Source organism: Orcinus orca, chromosome 5 (assembly GCF_937001465.1).
Source record: "Orcinus orca chromosome 5, mOrcOrc1.1, whole genome shotgun sequence".
NCBI classification, from domain to species: domain Eukaryota; kingdom Metazoa; phylum Chordata; class Mammalia; order Artiodactyla; family Delphinidae; genus Orcinus; species Orcinus orca.
The window spans coordinates 62,027,753-62,039,834 of NC_064563.1; the positions used below are offsets into that span (position 1 = coordinate 62,027,753).

Sequence of the window (12,082 nt, forward strand, 5' to 3'; positions counted from 1 at the left end):
TGAGGAATGAGGCTTAGTGAGACTAACACTGAAGTGCAAAGAACAAATTTAGATTTGGGCCCGACGTTAGGTTCTAGATTTGCACCTCAAGTTCCACCCCTACCCAGTCAGGGGCAGTCCCCGCTGTTATCCTCAGATGTTTTAAAAGCAAGCGGTTTTTAAAACCTCAAATCCTGCTCTTTGTGTTGGTTGCCTCGGAGTTGGTTGCCTCCCTTCGCAGCCTAACGATTTACGGTAGAAAACACGGAGGTGGTGCCCCACCGCAGCATGCTCTCGACTTCCGAGCCTGCGGCCCGGGGTCTCGCCCTCCGCCCCCGGGTCTCGCCCTCCGCCCCCGGCGCCGAGCCGGGCCACGGCGCAAGGCCCCTCTCCAGCTCCCCCTCCCCGCGCGCTGCGGCTGGCCCTCCCCAGCGCCCCGCCTGACGCTGCAACTGGGCCGGCGATTCGCCATTGGATTAAAAATAGCAGCGTCCCTTCCACCAGCCCGCCAGTACGCGCAGGCCCCCCGTGCCCGCTCCAGCCCCGCGGCCCGCTCTCTCCACCCTTCCCGGCTCGGCTCCAGTCGCCCGCGCAGCCAGCAGCCGCCGCCGCCGCCGCCGCCGCCGCCGCCGCCGCCGCCGCCGCCGCCGCCGCCGCCGCCGCCGCCGCGGGCGGACCCAGCGCTCCGCTCCGCTTGGGTGCGCGCCGCGGCCATGCAGCGCCGGGGCGCCCTGTTCGGCATGCCGGGCGGCAGCGGCAATAGGAAGATGGCTGCAGGAGACATCGGCGAGCTGCTGGTGCCCCACATGCCCACGATCCGCGTGCCCCGGTCCGGGGACAGGGTCTACAAGAATGAGTGCGCCTTCTCTTACGACTCCCCCGTAAGTGAGGGTCGGCGGCGCCGGCGGCGCCTAGGGGGAGGGTCGCGGTGCGGGCTGCCTGGGGCGGCCGCGAGCAGCCGAACTCGGCGGCACGTGAAGCGGGGGGAGAAGATGCGCAGTGGCAGCCGGGGACCTCCTCGCCGGGCGCCAGAGTTGGCTCAGGGGCACTGCAGTTCAGCAAACACTTAGTGAGTGCCTACTGGGTGCCCGGCGCTGCATGCCCCAAGGCTGCTGAGGCCAAAGACTGGGCGGCCGCGGTGGCTTGCTCCGCCAGGCTTCTTAGGCTGCCAGGGCCCCAGTACCTAGAAGCTTGCCCAAAACCCCGCCACCGTTTGAAAGGTAGATCGAGTCGAAGAGTTCCCTGATCTTAACTGTACGTTGCAGATGGTTTGCGTCCTCTTTGGGGCGACAGCGGAGGGCGCGTAGGTGGACGAGATTGATTCCCCCCTTCTCTTTCCGGGACCGTTTGCTTTGCCCAGGGATTCCCACTCCTGGTCAATTATGATTTACTCTCTGAGCTTTTCTCCCTCCACTTTAAATTTCTCCCCACTCCTTTTCTTTACGTCAGAATGTCAGAAGAAACCTTCGGGTGCTTACACTCGGGCAGCAGAAATAGGGGTCTGCTGGATTACTACGGTTTCCTTAAGCCTTTCCGCTTCTTCCTCTAAATGAGTCACTTTGAAATGCAATAGTATAAATTATTAAAAGTTCAGTCGCGAGTCGTGACCTCAGAGACTGGAGGGGGAAGTGAAGACGCATCACCGCCTTCCACCTAGGGCTGTTGGTGGTGTTTTTCACCAGGTTGTATGTGTAAGTGTGAGAAGGAAAAGGAGGGTGAATGTCCCTTTCGGGAGTCAAAATGGGCTTCAAAGTGACTCAGCTGTCTGGCGTTTATCATGTCTTTTTGAGGATCAGGTTATTTTTATCCACCCACTTTAGAGCTCATGTGTCACTGGCCAGATCTCAATGCAAAAGGGAGGTGCATGGATGGAGGGACTGAGGTAGGTTTCACAACAATAGTCTAACACATTTTATTCATATTATGTATTGTTGGCGGAAAAAAAACACAACCAAATGAGCGGCAAATGTTCCAAAGTATCCTTTATTATGTTGTGAGTTGATTTCAGCTGATTTCAAAGCCTTTTTGTTTTGTATACACTGAAGTCCCAGAATTCGTATCCTCTGTGATATTTAATTTTTCTTTTTTGTTAATTCCAGATCATTTGGGGGATAAACGTCTCATTTGTTCATTACTTATTTTTTTCTTTCAAAAAGGTCTGTGTAGAGTGGAATGAAATGGTTATATTTAATACTTAGCGTATTGTGATCACACTATTTAATGTGACGGTCAGCAGTGTCATTAAATCCTGTTATCCACAAAGTATTTGAAAATGCCATTTTCAGATTTTGTGTCTAGTGTTGGGCAGGTTTCCACTAATAGCTTTTAAAGGTGGAGAGGGATGACCCTAATTAATTTAAGCCATCTGCAGATTGTGAACTCCAGGAAGAAAGTAGCCTAATTCTTTTAGGATAACACACGTGAAGTGCGTAAAACTGCTTTTTCTATGTTTGATCTGGGTTACTCTTCAAATTCTTCTTACGAACTTTGTTATTGGAAGTCTTTCCCACATTATAGTGTAAGGCAGGTGTGAAAAAAAAAGCTTATTATTTATTTTTTTGCGGTACGCGGGCCTATCACCGTTGCGGCCTCTCCTGCTGTGGAGCACAGGCTCCGGACGCGCAGGCTCAGTGGTCATGGGTCACGGGCCCAGCCGCTCCGCGGCATCTGGGATCCTCCCGGACCGGGGCACGAACCCGCGTCCCCTGCATCTGCAGGCGGACTCTCAACCACTGCGCCACCAGGGAAGCCCAAGCTTATTATTTTAATTCACTTCCACAAATAGTTATTGGGAGCTTACTGTGTGCCAAACGCTATTCTAGAAGCATCTTGTCCAGTGTAAACTGATGATTTCATTCATATCACAGTACTTCTTTGGGGAAGACTAGGCTTATTTACAATGCCGGTGCATCAGTATATTTCCTGTTTCAAGGGAGGAAGAGAAAGAAGGTTTTATAACAAATTATATTAAAGCACAGTGCATGATAATTCCAGATCTTTCCCTATGGTCCTTAACACTTCATCATGAACCCCATAAGGGTTCTTGAGCACCTACTATGTGCCAACTCATACATGCGTGGCTATAAGAACCATACAGAGCAAAATCCATTGGTGCCAAACACAGCAGACTTTAATCCACCAGTGCTATAGGACTGTGGTAGACAAAGGACCAAAACCATTTGAGTGGAAAAAATAGTCATCCTTGCATTGGATACTTTTGAAAATGGTCTTAGATAAAGATGCATAGAAATAAATAAGAGAACAACATTCCAGCTCAAGTAATAGTTCTTCTGGGATGGGTGAGGATTGTTTTTTAACCTACCAATCTGGTTTCATCCCAGGCCCACCTTCTCACCTCGACCTGTAGGTTCACCTCTCCATAACTTGATTCATCTTGCAAGATCTGTGATGGGACCTTCCTGGAGAATGGGGACTTTGTATCTTTGTATTCCCAGCAGCTGGTGCAGCACCTGGTATATATGCCAGGAACTCAATGAACGTGTAGGAGATATACAAATTATCTGTGGTTACGGGTTCTGAAAATGGTAAGGATACAACATATGGGAAACATTGGGAAAGGAATCATGTGGGGTTATCATGTAGAAAGTGGTTACTTTGTTGTGGGGACAGATGTGAAAGAGAGAGCCAGACTGGCAGGGTTTGAATCCCAGCTCTGTCACCCAGCTGTGTAACTTCTCTGTGCCCCAGTTTCTCCATCTGTAAAATGGGGACAATCATAGAACCTACCTCATGGAGCTGTTTTGTGGATTAAGTAAATTAATATGTAAAGTGCGCCTGGCCAATTAGTAATCACCATAGGAAGAAAAGAAAGAGATAAGAGAGAGTTAATCACATGTTGTAAGCCCAGGTGTTTGGTTGTCAGTGGTTATGTAGAAAGTTTGGTGTGGTTGAATGGGGAAATTGGTTCATACTTCTGCTCACAAGCCTTCATGAACCACCATGTAAAATCTACTCTCATCTCCTTAGTTATTGAGCCCTTCCTTCATCAGAATGTACCTTGTCCCACCTCTTCTCACTTTCTAGGTTGTCAGCTCTGGGGAGTCCAGTCTCTGGGTCTTCAGTCTGTTAAGGATCATTTCCTTTCCTAGGACCACCTTCCTCTATTTGTCTTCTGCTTCAAACTTCATCCTTTCCTCTGAAGCCTACATTACTTAGGGTCTGTGTCTTATAACACAGCAGTTATAGTCTGTCTTCTATAGTTTGCCATCATTTTATTTTCTTTTACCCATTTAACTTGTAGTTCTAAAACATCTACTTGGTACGAAGCATTAGGTAGGAGAGGAGCTGGGCCACTCTGGTGCTAATTATGCCCCTCCCCACCTGTCTGAGAGTGGGGAGCTTACCTTATGCCCTGTCTCAGCTGGGGTCAACTGAAGACTGAGATAAGGGCTTTGGTACAGTCTGTTTATTTTGGGAAACAAAATCCAGTGGGAAAGGCTTTGAGATCATCTACTTGTAGGAAAATATGAAATTGTGATTTGCAATATTGATATTGTGATTTACAATAAGGAATATATATTTGGTCTTTGACCCTTTTCCTGGCACAGAGCTCCTAAAACTCTTGGAATTTCCCAAGTGATAAGAGCCATGAAGGTGTCTTTTGTTATCCTTAAACAATCCCCTTTCAACCACACCTGAGTTTGTGCTAGGGGCTTTTGGAAAGCTCCTAAGAATGGGCTGGTTGTCAGGGGAACCAACCAAGTGATTAGAGGGTAGGAACTTACAGCCCCTCCTCACCTCCAGGGAGGGGAGGAACTGGAGATTGACATAATCGACAGTGGCCAATGATTTAGTCATTCTTGCCTATCTAATGAAGACAACAACAACAAAAATCCCTGAACTGTGGGGTTTGGAGGGTGCTGGGAGGCCACAGGAACACCACGCCCCATTCCCCATACCCTGCCCTGCGTATCTCTTCTTCTAATTGTTCACTGGTATCCTTTAACATCCTTTGTAATAAACTGATAATCCAGTAAGTAAGTTGTTTTTCTGAGTTCTGTGGGCCGCTCTAGCCAATTAATTGAACCTGTGGAGGGGGTCGTGGGCACCTACTATTTATAGTCAGTCCTTCAGAAGCACAGGTGAAAACCTGGACCTGCAACTGGTGTCTAAAGTAGGGGGGCAGGGCTTCCCTGGTGGTGCAGTGGTTGAGAGTCCGCCTGCCGATGCAGGGGACACGGGTTCGTGCCCTGGTCCGGGAAGATCCCACATGCCGCAGAGCGGCTGGGCCCGTGAGCCATGGCCGCTGAGCCTGCGCGTCCGGAGGCTGCGCCCCGCAACGGGAGAGGCCACAACAGTGAGAGACCCGCGTACCGCAAAAAAAAAAAAAAAATTAAAGTAGGGGGGCAGGGGGAGGCAGCCTTGTGGGACTGAGCCCTTAACCTGTGGAATGTGATGGTGTCTCTAGGTAGTGTCAGAGCTGAGTTAAATTGTGGGGTACTCAGTGTCTACAGAGAGATGGAGAATTGCTTCCTGAGGGGTCCACCCTGCCCCTCACATTCGGTGACCAGAAGTGAAGTATTCTGTGAATAGAGGAGCGACACAGGAGTGTACTTCTGTCTTTTTGTCCTTCCTTCTACGAGTACTTATCGATCTGCCTGGTACTCCCTCAGACATTGCTAATAATAATAATGACAGCTAATATTTGTACAGAGCAGTGGTTCTCAAAGTGTGCTTCGTGGACCAGCAGTGCCAGCATGTCCTGAGAACCTGTTAGAAATGCAAATTCTTGAGTCCCATCCCAGACCCACTGAGACAGATACTCTGGGATGGGGTCTAGCTATCTGTATTTGAATAAGCTTTCTAGGTGATCCTGACCCGTGCTAAAGTTTGAGAGCCAGTGATGGGGCACTTGCTAGTTGCCAGGCAGCATTCTAAGCATATATTTATTCATATATTCACTCATGTAATCCTCACAACAACCTTATGCTGTATATTATTATCATTTTGCAGATGAGGAAACTGAAGCACAAAAGTCACACAAACTATAAGTGGTAGAGCTGAGATTTGAATTCAGGTTATCTGGCTCTAGAATCTCCGCTTTTTTATTCTTTATTTATACCAATTTAACCATGTTAATTATACAGTTCAGTGCCATAAGTACATTCGCATCGTGTGTAACCATCACCACCATCCATCTCCAGAACTTTTCTATCATCCCAAACTGAAATTCTGTACCCATGATGCAATAACTTCCCTTCCTCCCTACTTGCAGCCTGTGGTAACCACTGTTCTGTTTTCTGTCTCTATGAAGTTGCCTATTCTAGGTACCTCATATAAGTGGGATCACAGAGTATTTGTGCTTTTGTGTCTGGTTTATTTCACTTAGTATATCTTCAAGAGCTTCATCCATGTTGCAGTATGTATCAGAATTTCCTTCCTTTTTTAGGCCAAATTATAGTCTATATTTTGTATAGGCCACATTTTCTTTATCCATTCATCTGTCAATGGACATTCGGGCTGTTTCTGCCTTTTGGCTATCACGAATAAATCTGCTGTGATCAGTGGTGTACAAGTATCTGAGTCCCTGTAGGGACTGCTCTTTACTATTGTGCTGTGTATGCTGCCTTCTGGGCAATGAGACTTGCTATCATGGTGTTTAGTTGTTTCCCAGGGGAAAAAAATAATTTAATTTAGGGTCTATGTGGAAAAATCCTCCTCCTGATGGATAAGCAGATATAAGATAGTAAAGCAAAATTTAGGAACTTACAGATTGTTTTTTTTTTTCTCTTGGAAGATATAAACTTAAACTAAGTCTAATTGGTTTCACATATCAAAAGTTCCCTTCCAAAATCAACTAACTAAACAGTTGTTTTACAGCAACAATTCTCAAGCTTTTTGGCTCCTTTATACTCAAATATTTTTGAGGACCCTAAAGAGCTTTTATGTGGTTTCTATCTATTGACATTTACCATATTAGAAATTAAGACAGAAAAACTTAAAACAATTTCCGTTCCATTAGCTTATTAGAGTGATGATGTCATCGGATGTCACATAGACTCTGAAAAATGCTCATGAGAGCATGTGAGTGATAAAGGCAAATGAGTTCATTATGAAAATAGTTTTGACCTCCCAGAACATTTGAAAGGTCTTGGGGCATCACAGGGTTCCCAGGCCATACTTTGAAACCAAAGTTCTAGAGTTTAGGCAAGTACAACTGGTTACTCCAGTGACATACCCCACCTGCATTGAGGTTTTTGTGGGTTCACATTTTCACATTGTGGTGATTGAATAATTTATTGTTAATCTTAGCGCAACCATAATGTCATATTCCACACATACATTCTTCTTAAAGCAAATTAAAATTTAAAGAATTTGACTCCTTTTGAAAACAATTGCAACTACTTGGGCTCAAATTATTGGCTCTTTTAGAGATGAGAATTCTTTATTCTTTTGAATATCAGCTTTACTGTAGGATCATCTGGCTGGGCTGTTTCTTTGGGGAACCTTACATTTTAGCATCCTGATTTTTTTCCTTTGACCACGGGTTAGGAGACTTCTGTCATCTATTGCCTGGAAACTGAAGACCTGTCTGCCAGGACTCAGGGGAGCTGAGCAAAAGAGGATGAGGGTGGTCTCAGCATATGGGTATAGAATACCAGCTGGATATTGTCTCTTGGTTCTCAACCCTATCCCTGTTTTGCTAAGCCTTCTCCCATGTTGCAGGAGCTGGGAACATGGACACTGCATTTCCCAGAATCCTTTGATGGCAGGATTCTGATTTTGGTTCTGCCAGAGAGATTTGGAAGGCGAAAGAGAAGGTGAAGCCACTATTGCTATTGCACAATTCACAATGCAGATGTGAGATTTTCCAGTCAGCTTCTGAATGTCCTTCTGGGACTCAAAGACACATCAGTCATGGGGGAGCTGGGATCATCTGTTCAGTTGCTTATGATGCTTGTGCATCCTGATTTCTTGAACTTGAGTGGTAGTTTCTCTGACCTTGGCTCTCATAGCTGTTCCCATGATTCTGTAAGCCTCTAATTTCCTGTAGTAAATCCCTTCCTGCCTGAAATACCTAGAATAGTTTGTATTTTCTAACCCGTTCTGTACTGATACATGTACATTACACATACGTGTCTAATTCTCCATGTATTATGGTACCCCTATTCTTAACTGAGCCCATTGTCCCACAGACCTGAATCCTTTGTTTTTACCTGCTTTAGAGAATAAATCAGTAGTTTGCTGGTGTACAGGAGGGATTTGGGGCGCTGAGTGGTACCTACATAGATTTTCAACCTTTCCTCCTTATTTTAGCTCCTTTTTACCCCAATTTCAGAGTAACCTGGAGTTTTCTGGAGTCTTTTGGAAATTTTGGGGTGTAAATCAGATAGAATCTTGGCTTTTCCTCCTGCAGGGATAGGATTCGGCTTTATCAGCTCATCTTAGTCTTTTTAGTGCTTACCCATCTACAGCACAGTTTCCAGGTTTGTGGTTTATGTTTTAAAAAAATCACTTAAGTGTTCTTTTATTTGGGTTTCAGAAAGGGGTGAAATTGACATATGTATGTAATCTGCCCTATGTACCCTAGAGTCCTGCTTTTCTAATCTAATAATCAAGAAGTCACTTGCTGTCTCTTTTTGGGAGCAGTTAATTACCCTTTAAAGTTGTGTCATTTTTAGAGTCTGGGAATGTAAGAGATGCTGCTGATCCTGTCAGGGAGCCTTTGGAGAGTTTGTATTCTCAGCTCACGTTGAACCTGGACATCGGTGCATCTCTGAATTCTCTTTTCTCTCCACTACATTCTTCCTGTGGACTGGATCTCAGTTCAAGGTGCTGCCATTCATTTAGTGCCCCAGGCTGGGAGATGTACAATGCCATCCACTCTACCTCCCTCTCCCTCTCTCTCTTTTTAAACAGCTGTGTAAAATACAACAGAAAGTTTACCATCTTAACCATTTTAAGTATACACGTCAGTGGTATTAAGTACATTCCCATTGTTGTGTGCAACCGTCACCACTCTCCATCTCTGGAACTCTTCATCTTGCACAACTGAAACTCTTTCCCAATTCAACGATAATTCCTCATTCCTCCTTCTTCCCAGCCCCTGGCAACCACCATCCTACTTTCTGTCTCTATGAATTTGACTGCTCTAGGTTCCTTCTGTAAGTGAGATCATACAGAATTTATCCTTTTGTGACTGGCTTATTTCACTTACCTTGTTTTCAAGGTTCATCCATGTTGTAGCATGTGTCAGAATTTCCTTCCCTTTTAAAGCTGAATAATAGTCCATTGTATGTATACGCCACATTCTGTTTATCCATTCAGCTATCAGTGGACACTTGGGTGGCTTCCACCGTTTGGCTATTTGAATAATACTGCTGTGGACATAGGTGTATCCCTGTCTCTTTTATGTCATTTTCCATTAGTGACCAGGTTCCGGCTTGGCCTCCTCTCTCCTTCTCCACTGCCAGGGCTCAGGCCCTCATCACCTCTTGCCTGGATGGACTCTTGCAGAAGCCTCTTAACTGACCACCTTGCCTCCCTTTTATCTGTCACATTGCACTCCCAGTTGTTTTTCTAGAACATGGGTCTTATCATGTCTTCCCTGCCTAGGAATTTTCAGTGGCACTGTTCAGACTTTTCTAACAGAGCAAACAAGTCAATTTACCACGTTGATCCAACTTTCCTTGCCAGTGTTGTCCCTTAGCACCTTTGTGTTCTTCAGATGCCTCATGCTTTCATCCCTCCATACGTTGGCCTGTGCTTGGAATGGAATGCCCTCTCCCAACCCCTCACCCCCTGAAAACCCCACCGATCCTTAAAAACCAGCTCAGGTGTTCTCCTGGGGGCTTCCCCACACCCCCCAAGCTGCGTTAGAGAATTATTTTCCTGTGCTTTCAAAGCACTTTGTCCATCTCTATCGTGGTTGGGATACCGATTGTTGAAGACACAGAATAGCTGAGGTCTTAGAGAATTAAGGATTGAAAACTGTGCCGTTTGGGAACCTGTGCTAGTAAGGCTTTATCTTTTCTGTTTTAAAAAAAATCATGAGCATGCATTTTGGAATAAAAAAGGTTATTAAAAATAACCAATGCCGGGCTTCCCTGGTGGCGCAGTGGTTGAGTCTGCCTGCCGATGCAGGGGACACGGGTTCGTGCCCCGGTCCGGGAAGATCCCACATGCCGCGGAGCGGCTGGGCCCATGAGCCATGGCCGCTGAGCCTGCGCGTCCGGAGCCTGTGCTCCGCAGCGGGAGAGGCCACAACAGTGAGAGGCCCACCTACCGCAAAAAAACAAACAAACAAACAAAAAATAACCAATGCCGTATTTTTACTTTATCATATTGTCTGGAAAGTCGTAAGCTGGACCCTTGAAAAGCTAGGGAAATGTGTCTTGGGTACTTGCTGAGTGTTTTGTGTATTATGATTCTAGATGCCCCAGATCTTGGTAGAAGTGATCACACATGGTGCCCCTCGGGGAGGTGACAAGAGAGCTGGTGTCTGTGGGTGTCGCCCAGGCCTCTGTGCTGCCGCTCATGATCAGCCCAGGACACCCGTTGTCCCCATGTGCAGGGCAGATGTGGACGAGAGCACCTATTTTTAGAGCTGGAACAGCAGGACAAGGCAATAATAAGAATTTAATGAATCTGAACGTGACTCCAGACTAGAGATGTTGCAGAATAGTATGTGTTTCCTGTAATAAGATAAATAATAAAACATTTTGTTTTGTGTTAATTAGCAAGTACTAATACTTATTTAGTGCCTCTTATGCCCCCAGGACTGTGCTAGGTGCTACTGGGGACGTGTGAGTATTAGGAGAGAAACAGAGGACCACAGGAAAGGAGAGTATGATCTGGATCTTTCTATCATAGTGGAGTGTGAGCACCGATTTCGAGTGTCTATAATGAGTCAAGTACTGTCCTAGGTACTTCTATATATAACATCTCATTTAATTACAATTGTAACCTGTTATAAATGATAATCACTATTTTTGCCCTGTTTTACAGAGAGGAAACTGAGAGTCAGGGAAGTTAGGTAGCTTGTTCAAAGACATGTACAGACATCTCAGTATGTGACAGAGATGGGACGTAAGCCCTGATATGTCATCAGGTTAGACCCCGAAGCACTTATAGGATATTTAAGTTTTGAACCGTGTGGCACTTGTAACGTGTGAATGGAGATTTCAGGCACAGGAGCAATCAAAGTCTAGAAGAGTTATTGGCCTGGACAACTGGATGGGATCTGAAAAGGTGGCATTTTGGAGGAGGGGAGACAAAGGTGTGGGGGTGGCACCAAGCTCGGCATGTAAATGAGAGCCTTCACTGGCTTATGGAAGAGAGGATTACTGGGGAAACTGGAAAGCAAGGCTGGGACTTCTGTGGGTTGTGAAGGAGATTGTCTTGATAAGTTTAGACCGGGTGAGCAGGCCAGTTAAGAGCAAGGGAACAGCATGAGGCCGTGGTTATTTGGTGTGGCTGTTCTGGAAGTGGAATGAGGAATAGGTTGGGAGGTAGGGAGACCTTGAATCGGAATTCAACTAGGAGCCTCTTGTAACATCGGAGGGGGGCGCTTTCCTGATGGCAGTGGGGATAGAGATGGTGGGGTGTTGGGACTAAACTCGGTAGAGATTTCGATGAAAGGTATGGCTCAACTTAGTGACAGCATATGCAGTGGGTGAGAAATGGGAGGAGTTAAAGATGACTTCACAGCCGGTACCCTGGGAAGTGGAGTGTATCAAGGTCATAGATGAGGAAGGTGAGGCGCCCACAGGGAAAACTGGGGGGACTGACTGGCTTGGAGCTCAGAGGTCAGGGTTCGGATTGCAGAGTTTGGCAGTCTCTTGTTTAGAGACCCTGGATGTGTGAGTAACCCTTCCTTTTGATGGACCTCAGGGCCCCACCTCTTTGCTCCTGGGATCTTTGCCCCCCAGGTTGTTGAGGAAGCGGCGACTGGCACAGGCCTCTGGCCCTCCCACCGATTGGCCCAAGTTCCAGAGAAACTCAGACAGGAGCCCGGGGCAGGATTTCCAGCCTGAGGCCTTGGAAGCAGCCTCAGTTGGTGTGGGCTCTCTCTCCAGAACCCCAACCAGCAGAGCGGGACCACTGATAGATCCAGTTTAATGGCTGAAGTTGATGAGGGTGC

The 12,082-nt window shown here is 46.5% G+C and overlaps 1 protein-coding gene across 3 annotated transcripts in view; it reads left to right on the forward strand.

Annotated features, from left to right (window-relative positions):
* Window positions 1-620: 620 nt before the first annotated feature.
* The window catches only part of USP13 (ubiquitin specific peptidase 13), a 119,573-nt gene continuing 108,111 nt past the window's right edge, over window positions 621-12,082 (forward strand). For 2 of the 3 annotated variants that reach the window (XR_007477706.1, XM_049710647.1), the window contains exon 1: window positions 629-860. Coding sequence is in view for 2 of the 3 variants with exons in the window: in XM_049710647.1 (XP_049566604.1) it covers window positions 693-860 (168 nt within the window). In the remaining variant the exon portion in view is untranslated. Of the gene's footprint in view, window positions 861-12,082 lie in introns of all 3 variants that reach the window. The other variant, XM_004270498.3, reaches the window with a different exon arrangement.